Source organism: Pocillopora damicornis, chromosome 2 (genome assembly GCF_964200805.1).
Source record: "Pocillopora damicornis chromosome 2, jaPocDami1.2, whole genome shotgun sequence".
Taxonomy (NCBI): Eukaryota; Metazoa; Cnidaria; class Anthozoa; order Scleractinia; family Pocilloporidae; genus Pocillopora; species Pocillopora damicornis.
In genome coordinates this window covers 4,808,868-4,829,265 of record NC_142671.1, presented here as the reverse complement: position 1 = coordinate 4,829,265, position 20,398 = coordinate 4,808,868, and the positions used below count along the sequence as shown (strand labels likewise).

The 20,398-nt window shown below is 35.9% G+C and overlaps 1 protein-coding gene and 1 long non-coding RNA gene across 5 annotated transcripts; one reads left to right on the top strand and one right to left on the bottom strand.

Annotated features, from left to right (window-relative positions):
* Window positions 1-533: 533 nt before the first annotated feature.
* On the bottom strand, window positions 534-9,747 carry LOC113673444 (uncharacterized). 2 transcript variants are annotated; one of them, XR_016183716.1, is made up of 3 exons: window positions 9,462-9,747; window positions 7,252-7,325; window positions 534-1,662 (listed from the first exon to the last, which is right to left on the bottom strand). It is a non-coding gene; the product is annotated as an uncharacterized LOC113673444 (long non-coding RNA). The 2 variants fall into 2 exon arrangements; XR_016183717.1 differs by having other exon boundaries at window positions 9,568-9,742.
* On the top strand, window positions 8,662-19,234 carry LOC113673439 (transcriptional enhancer factor TEF-1). Of its 3 annotated transcripts, XM_027189852.2 has the most exons (15): window positions 8,665-8,831; window positions 8,938-9,261; window positions 10,860-10,924; window positions 11,386-11,421; window positions 11,490-11,552; window positions 11,959-12,099; window positions 12,506-12,676; window positions 13,143-13,244; window positions 13,866-13,925; window positions 14,198-14,260; window positions 14,822-14,929; window positions 15,451-15,509; window positions 15,851-15,932; window positions 16,241-16,393; window positions 17,212-19,234. In XM_027189852.2, exons 2-15 carry the CDS (start codon window positions 9,090-9,092, stop codon window positions 17,323-17,325), a joined length of 1,389 nt encoding a protein of 462 aa, XP_027045653.1. In that variant the 5' UTR covers window positions 8,665-8,831; window positions 8,938-9,089; the 3' UTR covers window positions 17,326-19,234. The 3 variants fall into 3 exon arrangements, with proteins under 3 accessions (XP_027045655.1, XP_027045653.1, XP_027045654.1); XM_027189854.2 differs by lacking the exon at window positions 11,386-11,421 and having other exon boundaries at window positions 8,662-8,831; XM_027189853.2 differs by lacking the exon at window positions 11,490-11,552 and having other exon boundaries at window positions 11,386-11,448.
* Window positions 19,235-20,398: the final 1,164 nt, after the last annotated feature.

Genomic DNA, 20,398 nt, shown 5'->3' with positions numbered 1-20,398 from the left:
TCAATGGACAAGAGATGGAGGGTCTATCAGATCACAGTCAACAGAAAGATTTGGACTATCAACTGGCACTAAACCTCTTCATGGAGGGAACAAGTATATGTGGTCTATAAGACCACAGTCAATAACCAGATTTGAACGATCAGCTGGCACCAAACCTATTCCTGGAGGGAACAAATATATCAGGTCTATAAGACCACAGTCAAGAACGAGATTTGGACTATCAGCTGACACCAAACGTATTTATGGAGGGAACAAATATATTGGGTCTAAAAGACAAAAATCAGTGAAAAGATTTGGACTATCAGCTGGCACCAAACCTACACATGGAGGGAACAAATATATCAGGTCTATAAGAATACAGTCAATACCAAGATTTGGACGATCAGCTGGCACCAAACCTATTCATGGAGGGAGCAAATATATCAGGTCTATAACACCACAGTCAATAATAAGATTTGGGCGATCAGCTGACACCAAACCTATTCATGGAGGGAACAAATATCAGGTCTATAAGACCACAGTCAATAACAAGATTTGGAAGATCAGCTAACTTTATTAAATTATCAAATCAAGTAGAGAAACATTTTAGGAATTGTATATATTTTAACATTGTAATATTTTTTTGTAGCCATTTATGGTTAGTATTAGTTAAATGCAAGACCCTACCAGCTATGCTGAATATTTTATCGTAGTTAAATAAAGTTATTCGTTTATTCAAGTGATCAGGAGCGTATAATGCTAGTTTCTCTTGAAGACACTTTCCTACTTTAGGTGTAAATTTGAAAAAACAAACAATAAAATAGGCACACGAAAAAAGAAAGGTTATGTTCGGGTCATCAAGCCACGCTGAGAAATAATTTGAGAGGTGTAAACTGGGTGTACAAAATGAAATAGTTGCGTGATAATCGCGTGATGTTTGAAAGCTAGAGAATAAAAAATTCCAAGTGCGCGCTACATCTTCACCCATTCTTAATAAAATGAAAGGGCAAAAGTCGTGAATTGATAAAGTAACAACAACTTTGCGTTTACTTCTAAGAAATTTTCAGTTGTTTTTCTCCAAAGATTTGAGAAGAACGTCAATGATTCTTTTCTTTTCTTTTCTTTTTTTTGATAAACAAGTTGCTAGAGAACCCAAAATCCCAGAGGAGGATTGCGCCATAAATCAATCACTTAAATCTCAGTAACCTCCTTCTTAATTCACCGCTCATTTTTTCTTGGGTTGATGAACGAAAATAGATGAAAGAATAGGTTTTTCTAATGCATATATTCTGACCACAATAGCTGGGAAGGTCAAGGCAACTGCGCAGTTCCTCAGCATTAGTATACTTCAGTACATTTTCTGACCACAATAGCTGTCGGAAGGAAAATGCGATTGCGCAATTACTCGGCATTATTAATGACTTTGGCTAAATGCTGGAATTCCATACGCTTCCTGATGACTCACTTAGAGTCATTTTAGATCAGGCTAGACTAGAGAGTGTGGTAAGGGCTCACTTCACGCGGGAGCAGTGGAACTAACAGGCGGTAACACGACCATGTGCACGTGAGTTTCTGACTTCCGAACTTCCGACGTATACGCACTGCACGCAGTTTAAAATGCTTTTGTACACACATGGTCTGATCGAACTCTTCCATCTCTGAAGAATGAAGGAACGGTGAAACCTAAAACAGAGCGGAAATTCAATTTGAGAAACAAATCGATTTTTCACTCTTTAATCTTATTCGAACATTAGAAGATTGCTTGAAGTGATGATAAAATACAGTTCCAAGCCAAATGATCACCTAAGCCAGTAATTGAATCAGCTTGTCTGTCGTCGCGTCCTAAGCAAAGCTCTGTTTTGATCGAATACTTCATTAGTAAACAATCGACCTTTTTCCATTACTCGACCGAATCACGTACATCTAGAAAGACTACTCTGTAAACTCATTAAACACACTTCATACTGATTTTGATGCAAATTACCACAAGTCAACAACTTCCTTATTCTTTCGTTCTGTTATTTTGCGTTTTTTTTTTTGCGAGATTTTCTCAAGAGGTCTTAAACATACTCGGATTTCAATAAATATGTGATCAATTATAATTCTATAAATAATTTATTCATTATCATACCATAGATATAGCCTAAAAAAGGTCGAGTATGAAATGGCCTTTTGAGCTTATTCAAACTGGTAAGGAAACTACGCAACCTGAAAACACATTCATGACTATGATATCCCCTGAGCCATTAATCAATGGAAAAACAAAAACATTACTACCTATTGTACCCATCATGTCATTTCTACCTACCCCTGTCCCGAACTGGGGGGGGAATTCCTCTTACGGGAGAGAAGTAGCCCCAAATTTTAAACATTACCACTTGGTGAAAGACTACTTACTACATACTAAATACTAAATACAACATCAACAGAAGACTGTCGAGTGCCGAAAGACTGCTTGAAAAACTACATTGATAAAGATAACGATAAAATGACAAAAATAATCTATCAAAGTGAGTTTCTTGTTACATTGAAAGGAGTCAAACTCATCGTGACCTTAGTACAGCTCTCTCAATAAATGGGACCCTTTTCGTTAAAGAGAAGTTGTTTTTCGATTGAGACGACACTCTCTTGCTGATTGCTTCCACGACTGAAAAATTCAACATTACACTAATGTTTTCTGATATCTAAGAACGAATGGCAGATTCACTGTTCACCCTCAGTAAACTCAAGAAAAATACGAAGTTCATCGCATGTTATCCTGCACCAGGAAAATGGCAATGAATAGCCTGTTTTCTTGAAAGTTTTTTTTTCTTGAAAGAAAAGCGCTATAATATATCGTGTTTGCCTGAATTCGTTAGTCTGCTCTTATCACCTCTCTGCTAGGTAATAACGCGAAAAGGTATTGACACTGTGAGGGAAACTTGTGTGCTTATTGCCTTTGCGGGCTAAAGGGTTGACATGCAAATCAGTTGCAATTATGTGTTTTCTACAAGAAAAAAGCGTTCTTTGCTTGAAAAAATTCCTGATATGTGAACCTTCGTTTCTCAGTCTTCAGCCGTTCGAAACTAAGCTTTCGCTATCTTTTTTAGCGCTGAACGATAGCCTCAAAACTGGGAACCCACATTTTGCTAATGTTAACGAATATACGTCTATTTAAATGAATGTGTCTAAACCTTGTTTCCTCCTCCATTTTCAATTATAATGTTTAATATAGTTGCACAGATTTTCAAGCTTTTTGACGCTGAGAGAGATCGTTTTTGCCTTCACACTAGACAAAATTCACCAAGAGTTCTTCGACTGCGTCATCATGTGTAATGCCTTTTATTGCGTATACATTTATAAATTAATCGACTTGACATGGAAGCAGAAAATTGGCATCAATTTGTGCATCATTAAAAAAGAATGTAAACCAGGTTCTTTACTAACTTTCCAACAATTAGCGAGGTCTTCGTTATTTGGGTAAATACATCGAATGAAATACTTCACCAATGCAGCCACAGTTAGAAAAAAAGTCAATTGACAAAACATAGAAGGTTTATCTGACCACAGTTAATACCAAGGTATGGACGATCAGACGAAAATTTAAAAATCCAACTGGTAGGAGAAGCGTAGTTTATTCCCGCATCTACTTTTCATAACAGAGGTTGTAAACAGAGCGCTGATAGAAGCTCCTCATATCCCAGTGACGACCAATACAAAAGCCGTGTATTAATTAATATAAGCCACTACACGTTACGTATCCTTTCAAAAAATATTCTAAGATGTTTTCTCCAAAAAAGAAAAAAATAAATAGGTAAATAACGACAATAAGTGATATCTATAGCCTCCATATGCGCGAAAATATGCACGGATAATTGACCGTACCGGAATTGAAGAAGTAGACGTAAAGTTTGAAATTTGAGAATATCACTTGCGGGCTTGCATAGCTGGGGCGTATTCGAACTCGTGATATGTTTAGACCAAGCGTGCGCGAGCGCAAATATTTGATGGGTTCTAACGTGTGATTTCTTTGGTTTCATTTCCTCTTTAAGTTTTTTTTTTCTGAAAAAAAAAAAACAAAAAAAACAAAAAAACAATAAGTAGCCTGAGAGGTCAAATTCCTTGAGTCGGATTGTATTACTAATCAGTCACTTCCTTCGCAGTTTATGACTCGATTTCCGTTTGTTTTAGAATGTGGATGAAAGAAAACACTGAAACGGCGACCACAATAGCTGTGAAGGTCAATGCAATAACGCAATTCTCTGGGATTAAGATATTTCAGTATATATTATCTGACCACAATAACTGCAAACGTCCGTGCGATTACGCAATTACTCGCCCTAGTAATTGACTTTGGCTAAATTTTGGCATAACTATGTTACTAATGACTCAACCGGGGTCATTTCAGGTCAGGGTAGTCTACAAAGTATATAGGAAGTGTGCGTACAATTTTTTTTAATATTTCTATTCTGGAAGGCTCATTTCAAGGGGGATCAGTGAGACTAACAGGCCGCAGTATTGCGACCGTGCACGCGTGAGCCTCTTTCATATTGCATACACGCACTGCACTCTGATAGAAAAACGCTTCTACACACAAGCTCTGGCATCTTTGCAGACTGAAAGCCGAGTGAAACTTTACACAGAGCGGAAATTTAATTGCATACATAAAATAGAGTTTACGCACTCTATTTTTATCCGAACACGGGAAGCTTAGTTAAGTGATATCATAAATACCGTCTAGTGCTAACTGATTACCTAAGCCAATAATTGGATCAGCTGTCTGTCGTCGCGACCAGAGCTAAGTTATGCTCGATCCGAAACTTCACCAGTAAACAATCAGCCTTTTACCCATAACGCGACCAACTTACTTACATCTGCGAAGTACACGCTGTACACTCATTAAGCACTTTTCATACAGGTATTCAAAATTACATTGGTCAACAAATTCCTTATTATCCAGTTATTTTCTTTTCCCTCTTGCGAGTTATGAACGACCTTCTAACGTACTAGGATTTGATTACCTATTCGACAAACCAATTAAATATGCTTTACACATTAATATCTTTTAAACGATAAAAAAAGCCACGTGAACAATTTCAAAAATTGCTTTTTGAGCCTTTTTAAACTAGCAAGGACAATAGATAATTTTAAGAGACTTCATAGTCTTGGCTAACCAGAAAACGTTCCCCACCCCCTCCCCACCAAGGTTCATTAGACCTACCTTGGAAAAAATGCACATCATTTCTATTCAATAGAAATTTTACATTCTTTTGAAAAAATTCATTGTTTACATTCTTGAATCTTGACCTTATTTAGGGAGAGCACGGCAAAAGAGGAAATGCAAAACGAGTCGAAAAGTAAATTGCAATTTTAGATTTGCATCTCACGGAGTAATGTGATCGTTCATATTTTGCATACATAGAATAATTCGCCAGTTCAGCTGATCTGCTGTTATCAGCTTAGAGTATTTGAAACATCTAATTATAGCTGCATATTTTATTCGAACTGAGAGATTTCCGTTTGCGATCAATGCTGTCTTTGGTGAGTTTTCTTTCCAAATACAGATGCGTTAAACTGTGTTATTTCAAAGCGTTTATTGCTCGAGGCTACGACACGCTATATTTAGATGATTTCACCTTGTGCTCAACCCATACTTAACATCAGAAAGGGCTGCCAGTGAACATTCTAGAGGGATATGCAACTCTAGCCCAAAAATTTTTCATCATAACAATAAATAAAGCAGCCTCTTCGCTAAATTCTTCGAAACTGCCGCAAAAATTTGCTGAACCAACTTTAAAAATCCTAAAAAGTAGAAATATGAACTAAAAACATTTTACACTCGGCAGAAATCCATTAAAAATAACAGGGACTGGGAGATTCTAAGAATAAAGTCCAGTGAAAAACTACAGCTATACAAATTGACCTTAAGGTTTGTGATAACTTATCCAGCCGCCCGATCTTCGGTTTATAAATTTATCCTGGGTTCGTCATTAGCATTTCCCACTTCTTTGTTTGCTTTTTTGTTTGAATTTTTATCTCGTTTGTTGGTGTATATCGTTTGAGGAAATGGTATTTATAATTCTGTTTATTTTCCTTTTTGCGGCTTATTAGTATGGTTAGAAACCTTAAATTAAAAAGATAGCGTGACTATTGCCATTTCACTGCATTTAATTGGATTTTGCGTAGGTAACTCAAAATATTAATGAAAACTATTTTTATTTTTTTATTGAAATAAAAGCTCAACGGCGGAGGGTTGACATTTAATTTTACCTCATCGTCTGATGTTGTTTCAAAACTGCAACCTCATTACGTAACCAAATACTTCTGAACTACAACATACAAATCATGTCTGGTATGCCATTTCTTAAACATGTAGCGGCAATCAACTGGAATGAAAGAATGACGTCCTTTTCATTTCTTCCTGAACATCACAATAAATAGTGATTTTCACGTACGATTTTTCCTTTTACGAACACTCAATTATGGCGCAGAATGAATGAATGAATTAAGACCTCTTTTAAGGAACAACTAAGGCTTGTTCAGTTTGGAAATTAAGTTTTTCCCGAATATTCCGGAATCACAAATCCCACGAAGTGAAATCAGATCTATGAAGTACATTGATCCTTTGGTTTTGAGCGAGTGAAAACATATGGTTTGTCATCATTGATCTGTTCGCTGCACAAGAGGCTGATTATTATTCTGTTCTACTCCTTTCTTTGGGCGAGTTTCGCTTAACGAAACTCAAGATTGAATGAGTAGCCCGATTGAGTTGCACCCTTCGTGTGTTTAAAATGAAATTTTATTCATTCATCAGGAATAATTGAGTTTCAAAAAGTCATCTTTCAGATAATTGATAAATTCCCGCTAATGCACTATTTATACTCTCAAAATGTAAACACTGCACAATTTAATCTCACTAAGAGGTAAATTTCGAGCCAGATAGAACTGAACAATCAACCACACATTTCCTCATAATATTACTAAAAACAAATCAATTTATCGCCAAAATTTCTACTTTTTTCGGTTAAACATCTCCAGCTTGGTCAAATATAGCAAAACTGAACCTAATGGATTGCACCCTAAAGGCTCCGCTGTCTTGTGAGAAGGCAATATAAGCAGTACTGATTATATAATGAAATATCATGCATATAATAAAGACTAAGTGCAAATATAGAGGTTTTAAGAAGAGGCTAAGTAAAGCAGGCTAAGTGCAGAAACTGAACCAGTTTCCGGCGCTTGAAGGAAAATCTCCGTATCATTAACCTGAGATAAAAAGAACTATTAGCTACTGACTTCTTTAGCGTTCTTTAGCAAGCAGGAAGGAGGATGCTGTCAATCGTTTTCTTCTCCTCAAATACTACATTAACCTGAAAAAAAAAAACAAAACAAAACAAACAAACAAACGAATGAAAAAAATAAAAATAAAATATCAAAATCTACCTAATCCAGAAGACATTTTAGGTCAAGCGTTTAGATGTACTGCTCATTTACCGACAATATCCGAGCGTCTTGACTTGTGAGCCTATCGTGATTTTTTGAGAGACTAAGAGGGTGGAGAAAAACGACTAAAATTTTTTTAACTACACCGGATGCCATTCAAACTCAGCATATCTAGCGAGGCTATAATAAATCTAATGGCAACGCGACCATCTGTTTCTGAGTCAAGTTTGGTTCAATTGTCTTGTTAATCAGTCCTGTCAATTCACGACAAAGAGCCACCTGAACAAAAGGGTTAAATGTCATCCTTTTATCACTAGCAAAACCGAAATTTCAACGCGACGTATTTGAATTTGTTCAGTCCACTGAGTTCAATTAAAGATCGCTGAAGCGTATATCGATTGTCGTCAAGTTCTGCCGGTGGTGTAGTGAAACACTTTTTTGGGAGAGCAGCGGCCATCGATACTTGGCTTCAAGAAAATTCAATAACCTTTGTCTGGGATCTTAAGCCACTGGCACTTGGAGCATGTCACGATTTCCTGAGTCGAACTGCTCGTACCTCATCAAGTGGTCGTATAACTGAGCTAATTAGAAGCGCAAGGGAAATGGGGAGAACATCAGACCAGTTCAGAGACAATGAACAAGTGCCTTTAGTTTCAAGGATAGTAAAACAGGTTCTCTTTGTGGTGTAGTCTGTCATAAAAAAATATAAAATTACCGAGGAAAAAAGAGAAGTCGATTCATTATGCAGAATAAATAATTGACAATGTTCGGGTTAGGGGCGTCTGCAGTTAAAAGCGAATAAACCAATTTGGAAACACTTTTTCTATGAGTTGAAATAAAGTTTTTTTGTTGTTTAGCACAGTATTATAGTCTCGAGTATGCCTAATCTTGATATAATGGGGTGTGTTTCACCTCAACCAATCACAATTCAGAGTTTTCCTAAAATATGCGAGGAACGACGTGGTTTACTAATTATTTTTGTATCAACACAATTCAACCAAACAGTGTACAGAGAAACTTGCATTTGATCAGGTGCTAAATTTGTAACTTGTGGTTCCAAGAAGCCATTAATTGATCCTCTTTTCCAAAAATTATAAAGGAAAATACTTTGCGAGATTAAGTATGATTTGAAGACCTTTGCGTTAAAGAAAACATTCTTCGAATTCTATCCCCGTGTTTGGGCATCGAACCACGCGAGCTTCGAATTCTTCTTGAACAAACGCGTGACGAAAGGAAATGTCATTGACCCCCCTCTAGGAAGAAATTGCTCAAGTCTTTTGTGGGCGCGCCAGGCATAGTTGTGTCATTCCTCGCATTCTTTGTTAGCCTCCGTTTTCACTCAAGTAAGGGGCAACTTGCTAATTCCAGGTGATTTTTCGAAGGACGACGTTACTATCATTCCTCTTGTATTTTGAAGAATTCTGTGTGGTTAGGTACGTTTCACGAAACTTTGAATGGTTTTAAATCATCCGATAGATTTTCCCCCTTCGAATGTTCGATCGGCCTGTTGAATCGTTCGAATTTTTTTCATTTTTCCAGACTTGTGCTTCCGGAACGACTGATCAAGCCATCAGTTAGAAGTCTACTGGGTCAGAATAAACAGTATTTGGAGATTCCCTCCAGCTAAGATCAATTTTTTACTCAGTGTTTCCAACAAAACCGCCAAGATTTCGGACCACGAGGACCTCGAAATGACTAACTCGGCCGACGAGGGCAGCGCGACCAAAAGCCCCGTCGACATGGCCAATGATGCCGAAGGAGTATGGTCGCCAGATATCGAGCAGTCCTTTCAGGAGGCTCTGGCAATTTACCCTCCTTGTGGGCGGCGAAAAATTATTCTCTCTGATGAAGGCAAAATGTACGGTGAGTGGCGCATTCTTGTCTTCGAATTTGTTTAATTCGTCAAGCGTCGATTGTTTGAATATTGCTCAACCCGGAAACCTAAACTATGGTCACTAACGAAGTTGCTTGCTCCTTTCGCATAACTCACTTACTTTGAAACTATTTCTAAAATGAGAAACGGCTGGCTTGTTAAGAATAGAGAGAATGTTGACACTACATACCGCGCTTTCTACGAAGGCATGGAATGGGCAGTCGAGTTGTTTATATCAACTGAACAACGCGATCTCTTGTTGTAATAACTACATATTATTGGCATTCAGCACTCACAGTTTAACACCGATCTCTCGTGGCAGCTGTCCAGCTAGAGTTCATGAAAATGTTAGCATACTTGTAGGCTTCTTGGCGGTTTTCGCTGAGCAACTAAAAATTCAGCTCCAATGATAAGATGTCACGAACGCTAAGCGTACGCAGCTACGCGTGTTCAATTGTTTGAAATATGCTTGCTATGTAACTCGCAGTTTTACATTAACCCCTTACCACAGCGGTTGCATGATCAGTATAACTCATCAGTTTTGCTTAATTTGTGTTTTGGAAGACCAACTTGTCAATTTTGTGGGCGATTAAAAGAAGAAGATCATTTTGATCGCCTCGGTTATTTTGTCTCTCAGAACCGTTGAGATCTCAGGCATAGCATGTGTTTTACATTGCGTTTGTAACAAAGGATCACGAATTATTTTGTTGGAATGCATGTTTAGTTCATTGAGTTTAAAAGATGGCGAACATTAAATTTTAAAAAACTCAGCTTTTTTCTAACTTTTATGTGTTGTGGAACAAAGACCTCGTCATATTTGTATCTGATTAGTATGCCACATGGATAATATTAAGCAACTTGAATAGAATATAATGAAATGCTATGCTGAAAAAATACGCTACACTGAAACTTAATTTATGAAATGTGCTTTGGTAATGTCACCCACACTTTTCCTTTTCCTGTAATCTGTATTAAGTCCTTAATGCTTTGTTTCCTTCAAATTCAGTTCAAAATACAGATGGAGTTCATTATAATTTTGTATTTTCTTGGCAATATAGTCCTTTCCCTCAGCCACAGTTTAGGCAGTTTTAGTCCTTCATGGGTGATGAAGAAATTTTTGTTCATTGAAAAAATATACTTTTCCAATTTTAAAGACCAAGAGTTAAAAACAACTGATTTTGTTCTGTTATGTTGAATTTTGAACAAAATTCTCACTTTACTTAATTATTATTTTCATAATTATTGTGCAATTCAAGGAAAGATAATGCCTCTTCAACAAAAGTGTGGGTGGTACAAGTACATGCATACTAAAATCTTACTCTGAAACTGTTTTGGCTGATAAACCAAGGTAGTAATTTAGAAAACACTGATAATATGAGGAATGGGTGCCAAGTCTCCTAATATTCAGCTAACCCTAAAGACTTCTCAAATATTGATTTAAATTTAAGGCAGTGCGACCACACTAATTTTCCTTTTAATTAAGGATGAGCTAAAGAAACATTGATTGATAATGAGTCTTCCCTATGTAATCCCTGTCTTCCTAAATTGTAGAATTCAAGTAAGAGCTCTTTTCTGTTTTTGAATGCAGGCCGTAATGAGTTGATTGCTCGATACATCAAGCTGAGAACTGGAAAAACAAGAACAAGGAAACAGGTAACTATTTTAAATCTAGGAGTTACAATCAAGATAGTGTTTCGACTCTCAAAGTAGGGAATGAATCTATTAATAAGAATATTGACAAATTTCTTAAACTGAAGTTATATTTTTCTCTTTGACTTCAACTTGGCTGGTTCACATCAGTAATAGTAACTTTTCAAAACGTTTTTCTCCATCAGCCAGTTTTCCTTTTGCATGCACCTGTATCTAGTGATACTGTGAGAAATTCAGAAGAAGGGGTACCTCTTGCAGCTTGATTGTTCCATTTTTTTTTGTGGTGCCAATTATGATATTCTTTTTTATGAAAAAAAAAAATCAATGAAAGCTATGATCCCAAAAAAGAGGCTTTTTTTTTATCTAGCACCAGACAAAAGTTCTGATTGGTTCAGGCGGCAATATTTTCAAGCTGGGTGCTTACTGGGTGAAGTTGAGATTTTTCAAATTTTTTTCTTACATAGGTTTCCAGTCACATTCAAGTGTTAGCAAGGAAAAAGGCAAGGGAGATTCAAGGCAAACTTAAGGTTAGTTACACTGCTTATTTTTTTTTATTTGTGTTTGATAGGTTTCAAGTCACATTCAGGTGTTAGCGAGGAGAAAACCAAGAGAAGTGCATGCAAAAATTAAGGTTTGTACATAAGTGTATACTGTAGGTGTAAGATTATAACACTTAGAGTAACAATTACAAAGAATTACAAGTCAGCAATTACAGTTGTTGAAAACCAAAAGTCGCTTTCAAGCATCCTGTTATAAAGTAAAAAAGGACCAGTTGACCTCAGCACCTGAAGTAGAATAGTACTGTTTGGTTGAAACCTTAGAATCAACATAAAGTGATTGATTCCGGAGATAAATGGTGTTATTGTATTATTAGCCATAATAGTATTTCACCAGAGGAAATAACTTCAACCTTTCTAAGCTTTTGTATTTCATCTTATCGTTATTGTTTTCCTAATCACAAACTTTTTTTCAATGGTATTTCTAGCTTTCGGAGTTAATTCCAAGATTAATGATTTTTTTATCAATGTCAAATGTAGGACCAGGCTGCGCGAGACAAAGCTCTTCAGACTATGGCCTCAATGTCATCGGCACAAATTGTGTCAGCCTCTGTACTTCACAGTAAGGCTCTGGCGGCAGCTGGAATGCCTGCATTTAACAATGAAAGCCAAGGATACCAAGTATGTCCAGTACAATTATAATTAATAGATATCTCAAAACTTTTCACACTACATGTTTCTAAAACTGAACTCTTCAAATTGTATTGTTATCTGTTGCATGGTCTTTAAGGTCATCAGATAAACCAGCTTAAGTTGAAAATTTTGAATTACTATTTTTTTTCTCAGACTGACCCTTTCGGAAAAGCTAGGTCAAGATTTAGTATTTACGAACACTCTGATTAGAGTGGTCTTTGCTCTCTTAAATCAATTAAGGTTACCGGTATTTGGAAGATTGACAAATTTACTGGGAGTATTTTCGGGGAACTGGAAGAGGTCTTTCTGAAATAACTTCATCTTTTAAATCTTAAAGTAGATTCTTGGGCCATTCCTTTTTCCGGTCAAAATACATGTTTTTTGTTTATTTTAGCAACAATACTGGCCATCTAGCGCAGGGCAGCCAGTGCCAGGCAGTTATAACAATGCCTCACAAGCTCCATATGGCAGTCCAGGAGTCCAAGCCAGTGTACCTGGTAGTGTTGTGTCCACAGCTTCAGTTGCAAGCCCCACTGGAGCTGTTGTCAGTACTCCTGAAGACATGGTAAGTTTTCTGTACAACGATTTTAACAGGATGGACTGAGATTTAAGGATGTCTGTTGATTGTTGTTTGCCAGGTTGAAGGTAAAACATGAAATTTTTTAAGAGCCGAGTGAGAGCAAGATGAAGGTTACATCCTTTACTATCAACCCTTTACATCCTCACAGCAGTATATGTGTTTTCCATACTTTTATCTGGACATTTCCTATGGTAGTTACAAAGGGAATTTGTTCAACAATAAGGAGCTTCTTGAGTTCATAGTCATTTCCTTTACTCTCATGAATTAAATGTTTGGTTCAGGGGTGATGCTGTCCAGACAAGTTACATGCTTTTCACCCTGTAAGAGTAGGATAATTTTAGATTCTATTCTTTCATTTTACTTTCCCATTCCATCCAGTACATTAAGAGTGGGATTTGATTGTCTTTATTTTTTTATTTTTTTTTTTATTTTTTTATTTTTTTTTTTGCAGAGGAGTGTCACACACAGCAGAGGAACTGTATCCTCTACACCACCAACTTTTGCTGCACATGGCAGCTCAACATGGCCTCAGAGATCTGTTGAACAGCAGCTAGTAAGTGCACCTATTATTACTGCAGCAGTGTTGTCTAAAGGTTGATTTACACTTTGATTATAAGCAATGTTGGCCAATTACTATAAGTATATAATAAATGGTAGATATCCAAATAATAGTCTTAATATTCTTTGCTGTCCACCTCACACCTTCCACCTTTGCTGTCCACCTCACATCTAAACAGCAGTTTATCATAGTGTTGATGGCTAGCTTGGTAAATATTCATCACCAAACACCTCCACTTTGGTGAATAGTTATTAACTATTACTATTTGGATTTGACTTTCTAGGTCTTTCACATCATTTTTATATTTTGATATTCAAAAGTTACATGTTATGAAAACCCTTAATAACTAAACATCATTATGCACACTTTCCATACTGTTCTTTATACATTCCAACTGGCACTGACCAGGTGAACTCATTCAACAATCAGGAACTGCTTGAGTTGTGGATCATTTCTTTTATTTTCATGTTCTGAGCGTTTGACTCATTAATGATACTGTAAGGGGAATATAGATACTTGTATTAGTCACCAGTGAGAAAAAGAGGGAGAACCTTTTAGCTCCTCTAACTTTGTGACTTTCATGATTTTACTTAACTTAATTTTGTTTGATTTTAGCCCCTGCGGCTGGTGGACTTCTCAGCATTTCTCGAACAACAGCGAATGGAACCTGAGTCGGTAATTAGAATCTCCACCAGACACATGTTAAGCTATTAATTGCAAATTTAAGATATACACACAGCCTGTAGTGTGTTGCATTGGATAGACTGCAGTGTCCTTTACAAGTTAACAGCTACACATACTTCAAAATCCTAAGTAACTGAAGAAATGTCCAGGAAGCAAGATAATGTGGCAGTGGAAACAAACAAAACAGCTTTCAAACATTGAAGTTTTGAACAAATGTCAAGCTTGAATTTTAAACTAAATTCCTCTTCATTCCTTTCCTTTAGTACCACAAGCATTTGTTTGTTCACTTGGGACCAAACACAGATCTTGGTGACCCTCACCTTGAGGTAAAGCATTTAATTAGAATGCATGGATTGAATACAATTTTATTGGTTGTTATTATACTGTGGAATCTCAATTATCCAGACTTAGGGGGACCGGGCTGAATAATGTGCATAAATGAAATGGCCCCAAAATAAATACTTGTTAAAGTATTTACAAAATCATTTTACAAGGACTACATTTTATGACCTGGAATGCTTACATGTGCACCTTGCTAATTCTTCAATTCTTTGAAGCTGCATTATTGAAATTGTTTCAGTGCATCTGCTTGGTTTGATGGGAAAGAGTTGTTACAGATCTCATTTGTGAATGATTGACTTTCATGAAAAAATAGGACCAGAGAGGCAAGTTGGGATAATAAAAAAATCTGGATAATTAAGATTCCACTGTAGTGGATTGCCAACAATTTCCAACATTATGAACTCTTAATTAGGGCTTGTTTGCACAAAAATATCTGTGGATGTGTGACCAAGCAGCTTTATCATGCAGTTTGTCTCAGTGGGGCAGTGAAAAAATTTCAACAAGTGGTAACATCACTATTTTTTTCTTCTTTTGTTGAACTGAAGGCAGTCGACATTCGCCAGATTTATGACAAGTTTCCTGAGAAGAAAGGAGGCCTTAAAGAGCTTTATGACAAGGGACCCCAAGCAGTATTTTTCTTGGTGAAATTTTGGGTAGGCAGGACTGTCATTATTATTTTTCTGTGTTATGAGGTATGATCCTGATGTTCCTTTGGTTGTTAGTTTTGGTTATAGACACACTTCTTGTTAACCCTCTAACCCTGAGAGTGACCAGCATCTAATTTCTCTTTACAGTAATACTGCTTAATTATTCTTTAACCCTTTAACTCCTAGATCAAATTTGTTATTCTCCTTACTGTCAACCATACAATTCTTCAGAGAATTCAGTATTGGATCAGCTAATTATCCCCAAATTGATTTTTTTTCAATTCTCATCACTAATCTGGTTCACGTGTTATTGATATAGTAAGGAGAAATTCTGTCTTGGTCACTCATGGGAGTTAAAGGGTTATTAAGATCATGAGAATAAACAAAAGGATTACCAACTTGAGAAGCTTTGATCATAAAATGAATTCTCCTTGTTTGTATCAGGAAAATGTATAGAGGAGAGTATGAAGAATATCGTTACTGATTTTAGGGTGTAAATTAAGGGTTTTTCTGATTTTCCTTCCTAGGCTGATCTGAATACAAACATACATGATGAAGCTGGAGCATTTTATGGTGTTTCAAGCACGTGAGTGTCTTATTTTTAAATTACAGTACAATCAGTTTATTGGATAAGTTTTTACACTCACTGAACTACCCATATTACTGTTTCAAATGAAGTTTGGCCATAGATTATTTGGTTTATACTTCATTATATGCAAGAAATTGTACATAACCCTGTAAAGTGCCTGAACTCCTTTCCTTAAAATATAACGTGTGTGGGAAATTATTTATAAAAGTAATCCATAGAAATCCTTACAAATTTATGGGATAAAGTTACACTGCCACTTGTCACTTAGCCACTTATTTGAACTTGACAGTTAATTAAGGTAAATTGTCACTAATGAAAAGCCTTTGCTTTTATTCTAGTTATGAGTCAAACGAAAATATGACCATCACATGTTCCACAAAAGTTTGTTCTTTTGGCAAGCAAGTTGTGGAGAAAGTGGAGGTGAGACAAAATGCAAAAAATAATCAGTGATCAATCAATCAAAGCCTACTGATCTTGCAGGTTAGAAATTACAATTAGTGGTGAGAGTATTGGTGACTGATTTAGCCCATTCATGTAGATATTGTGCTGAGTTTCTCTTGGCATTTCAGAGACCCATCATACTAGTAAACAGATATTTTGGACGGCGACCTCATCTTTCCTCTTTTTTAGTTACATATATGTACTTTGGGTATAGCAACCAAAATTGAGCTGTGTATACATGTACTTTCTAACATGAATGTGGACTTTTTTTTTCTCCTTTCTTTCAGACTGAATTTGGCCACTTTGAAAACAGTCGGTTTGTTTACCGCATTCACAGGTCCCCAATGTGCGAATACATGATCAATTTTGTTCACAAACTTAAACAGTTGCCTGAAAAGTACATGATGAACAGTGTGTTGGAGAACTTCACGATTCTTCAAGTAAGTTAAAGTGTCACAAGGGAACTGATGTCAGTGGGCTTAAGTGAATATATACTTTGTACAACTTTTCATACCACAACAATGAAATTGCCTGTAGTACCTCTGTAGTGTAAGTTGCAAGATTGTGCTACATTTCATGATGTCAATTGTGGCAAGTAAGCATTCCACTTTAGTTCTCAGGCTCTTTCCAAGCCAGTACAGTCTTTTTGTATTGTCCAACTTGTTTAGTTGAGTGGACAGGCTGAGTTTGCAGTTACTGTGGTGAATGTGAGGATGCAAATTTGAAACAAAACCAAAACTTTTAACCATTTTGACCCCTAAGATTGCCAAGCATCTATTTTCTCCTTACATTATTATTCCTGAATCACACAAAGATCATAAGAATAAGGGAAATGATTACTAACTAATAAAGCACCAGGTAATTAATCAAATTCTACTTGCTAGAATATGCATACTGATGTTTACTGGTGTAAAGAGTTAATCAACTCTTTACACCTTAACATCAGTATGCATATTCTCTCTGTTCTCTGCACGTGTTTTGGTTCCGAAAAGGAGAATTTGTTTAACAATCAAGAACTTCTTTAGTTGTAGATCATGTCCCATATTCTCATGACCTTAATGTTTTATTCAGGGGTGATCTTGGAAGGAGAAATTTCATGCCAGTCACTCTTAGGGATTAAAGGGTAAATGTAATCAACAAATGGCTGTCAGGATACAGCCCTTATAGCCAACTTGCTAATTTTTTAGACTTGCTTATAGGGTGTTGGTAAGCTGCTAACAATTCAGCCATATTTAATTTATTTATCATTCATTTGTAGGTATTATCAAACAGGGAGACACAAGAAACCTTACTCTGCCTTGCCTATGTGTTTGAAGTATCAACTAGCGAACATGGAGCTCAGCATCATATTTACCGACTAGTTAAAGACTAAAAAATATTATATTAAAAGTAACTGCTTTCTAGAACATGTATATGTATATCTTTTTCCTTTGTAAAATTTATTCTTTCAATTTCTTTATATTAAATAACTTGTATTATGTAAATGAAAGAAAACATCAGCCATTTGGAGGACTAAAACTATCCATGCAAGATAAGGAAAATTGTTTTAAAGCACATCGATATTGCTTTGGGTTGTGATATTGCATTTTGCTGTGAGTTATAGGAGCTAGAAATCATTACTTTTAATCAAGACATTTGAGATGACTGTCAGCTTTACTCCAATTGTAAGTTCCAGTCATCAAAAATCTTTTATATTCTCTGAGATATTAAATACTTTTAATATCGTAAAGGGCAAGTAAAATAGTCCATCTCACAGTTGTGTGCTTGGTTGCCAAGCCTTTGAACAGAAGTGAGGCTAAGGTTGACCTTATTATGATACAAACCTTGCTGCTTTGCAGATGCAAATTACTTTGTTATCATATGAACTAGACACTGGTCTCTATCACTACAAGGTCACCTTCAGCCTCACTCCAAATTAAAGGCTTGGCAACTAAGTACACAACTATAAAATAGCCTATTGTGTGGTAAATCCATGAATGATTTGTACATGTACGACTGCAGAGCATTCTGGCCTTAATCTTAGTAGAAAAAGGTAAATACTGTCCATTTACTCCACCCTTTTAATTCAAGAGACAGGGAGTAAAAGGTTATAGGACTTTTTTTTTTGTCTGGTGATAAAATCCCTTCACTGTCTGCCACACATTTCTACTTTTGAGTTAAACCAACTGACACCCATTGTTGTTCTTCCTTGTGCTTACTATCTTTCTTCTTGACAGTGCAGTGAGAATGTGAGGAGAAATTACTTATTGTTTACTCCAAGGAGTGAAAGAGTTATCTGAAGCTGGCAATGAATCCAGATTGTGAGAAAGATATGAGAAAATTTTTTTTCTAGTCAGTTTTCCAATTTTTTTCTTCACTTCTTCTTCTAAATTGCTTAAAATTAGCTTACATGTTCTCCTAGCTGTCCACTGATTGAATGTTAATTTGCTGGGAATTGCTGAAGTTAAGTTTTGCAGTTGTAATCGCTGGCTGAATGTTTTTTTTTTTCCTGTTTTTGTGGATGCTAAACTGCACCATAGTGGTGAATTTCTTTGTACTAAGGGGGTTTGTAATTACTTATAAATGTTCTGACATTTAAAGACTGTTACTAGTGTACTCATTCAAACGATGTAGGCTATTAATCTCTTTTTCTAGTTAGTATTTTCAAACTAGACATTTTTACATGTGTATCTAAAGCAGTACAGCTTAACTGTACTGAGCATAAAATTGCTTCAAGTTGTGGAGCTTAAGTACTAGGGGAGTTTTCAAGTGTAAAGTGGTACATATTTTCACTTAATTTCTTATCTCTCTACATTCATGTTACTAGAAATGTCCAATACACTTCTTGTTCTGTTCTTAGAACATTTATTAGGCAAACACTTAGCATGCATCAAACATAAGTAAGAAAGCAAAACTTTGCACAAGTGATCGTAATTGTGATGTGAACTAGGTATGTGACCACACTGTCTAATGAATATCATTCTTAGAAAAAAAAGAAAACCTGTTTTATTCTAATTTTTAACTTAGGTGTTGCTAGGGAAGAAAAACTGGCAACTGGCTTAGAAAATTCCTTGAAAGGTGCACCATATTTTTGTACTGTGGTGATAGAGGAAATTCTTTAAAAATGGTATATGTTTCCAAACAAAGCAAAAATATTATTATATAGATAAACTAAAGTAGTTTAGAGGCAGTTTTCAGTAATTATGCTTGGATCAGTTTTGTTATTGTCAACAAATTTATGTATTATAGGGTACTATACAGCTTAAATATATATATTGGACATTAAAAGATTCTTTCAAGAAGCTTTTTCATTCCATGTGTTTTTATGGTGTTCAAACAGAAGATATGCTGTTTATACCATGTAGACTTACCACAGCCTTCATTGCTAAAAGAAAGTCAGAGCTTCTGTAGTTATTAAAATTTATTATTACAATCATTATTTTTATTCTTATTACAACATGGATAACACACAAAAAGAGTACAGAAATTACAAAAAGGAGCAAGTTAACAAAAATACAGAGTACCGGTACACAAAAGAAGAAACTTAATCTAGAATCTCATGAAGCTTTGAGTAAATCTCTGATGCAATACCTGGCTTTAAATTCTTGTCTTTTTATGGCCCTTTGACCCCAAAGCGTGACTGGCATCTAATTTCTCTTTACCATATCATCCTTAATCAAACATTTTGGTCATAAGAATAACAGAAATGATGGCTACTTAAATAAGCTTGATTGTTTAACAAATTATCCTCACCTGTTCATCACAGGAAATGTTTGGACAAAAGTATAAGGAAAATGCTTACTGATGTTAGGGTGTAGAGGGTTAAAATAAAATGTACAATTTGCTTTTTGTTAATATAGTGAAACCTCTATAAGTGGACACCCTTGGGACCTTCCCAAGTGTCCACTTCATAGAGGTTTGTAAAATTGCACAATGTTTGTTAACGATTAACATTCAACTGTTACTCTGTACTGTGACAAAGTTCCATGTTGTTAATGAAGCTATCTAGAGTTCAAGTTCCCTAGAAGCTAACTAGAGTTCATGTACATGATTTTTTGAGGGAAAGGAAAAGTGGAGTTTTCTACAAGAGGAATGAAGGGAAAACTTCAGACCACTTCTTCAAATAGAAATGCAGATCAAAATAAGACAATTCCCTTGGAGGTGTAATGGAATGACCAATTCACCATAGATAGCAAAAATTTGACATTAAGGCATTCAATTTTGTCATTGAAAGGTTCAGGACAATTCATCCAGGTGTATGGTAAAATGAGTAAAGCAAAAGAAATTTACTGTCAATCTTGAACTTCGTATTAAAAGAGATTTCTTAAAAGATAAAACGGTAAAAACGAACGATAAAATCCGACGTTTCAGAGTAGTCATGACTCCATTATCAAGGTAAAAGTTTAAAACATGCAAATAACAGTATTTAAGCGATGTGGCGCGAAAAATTAACATAATAGGTGCGA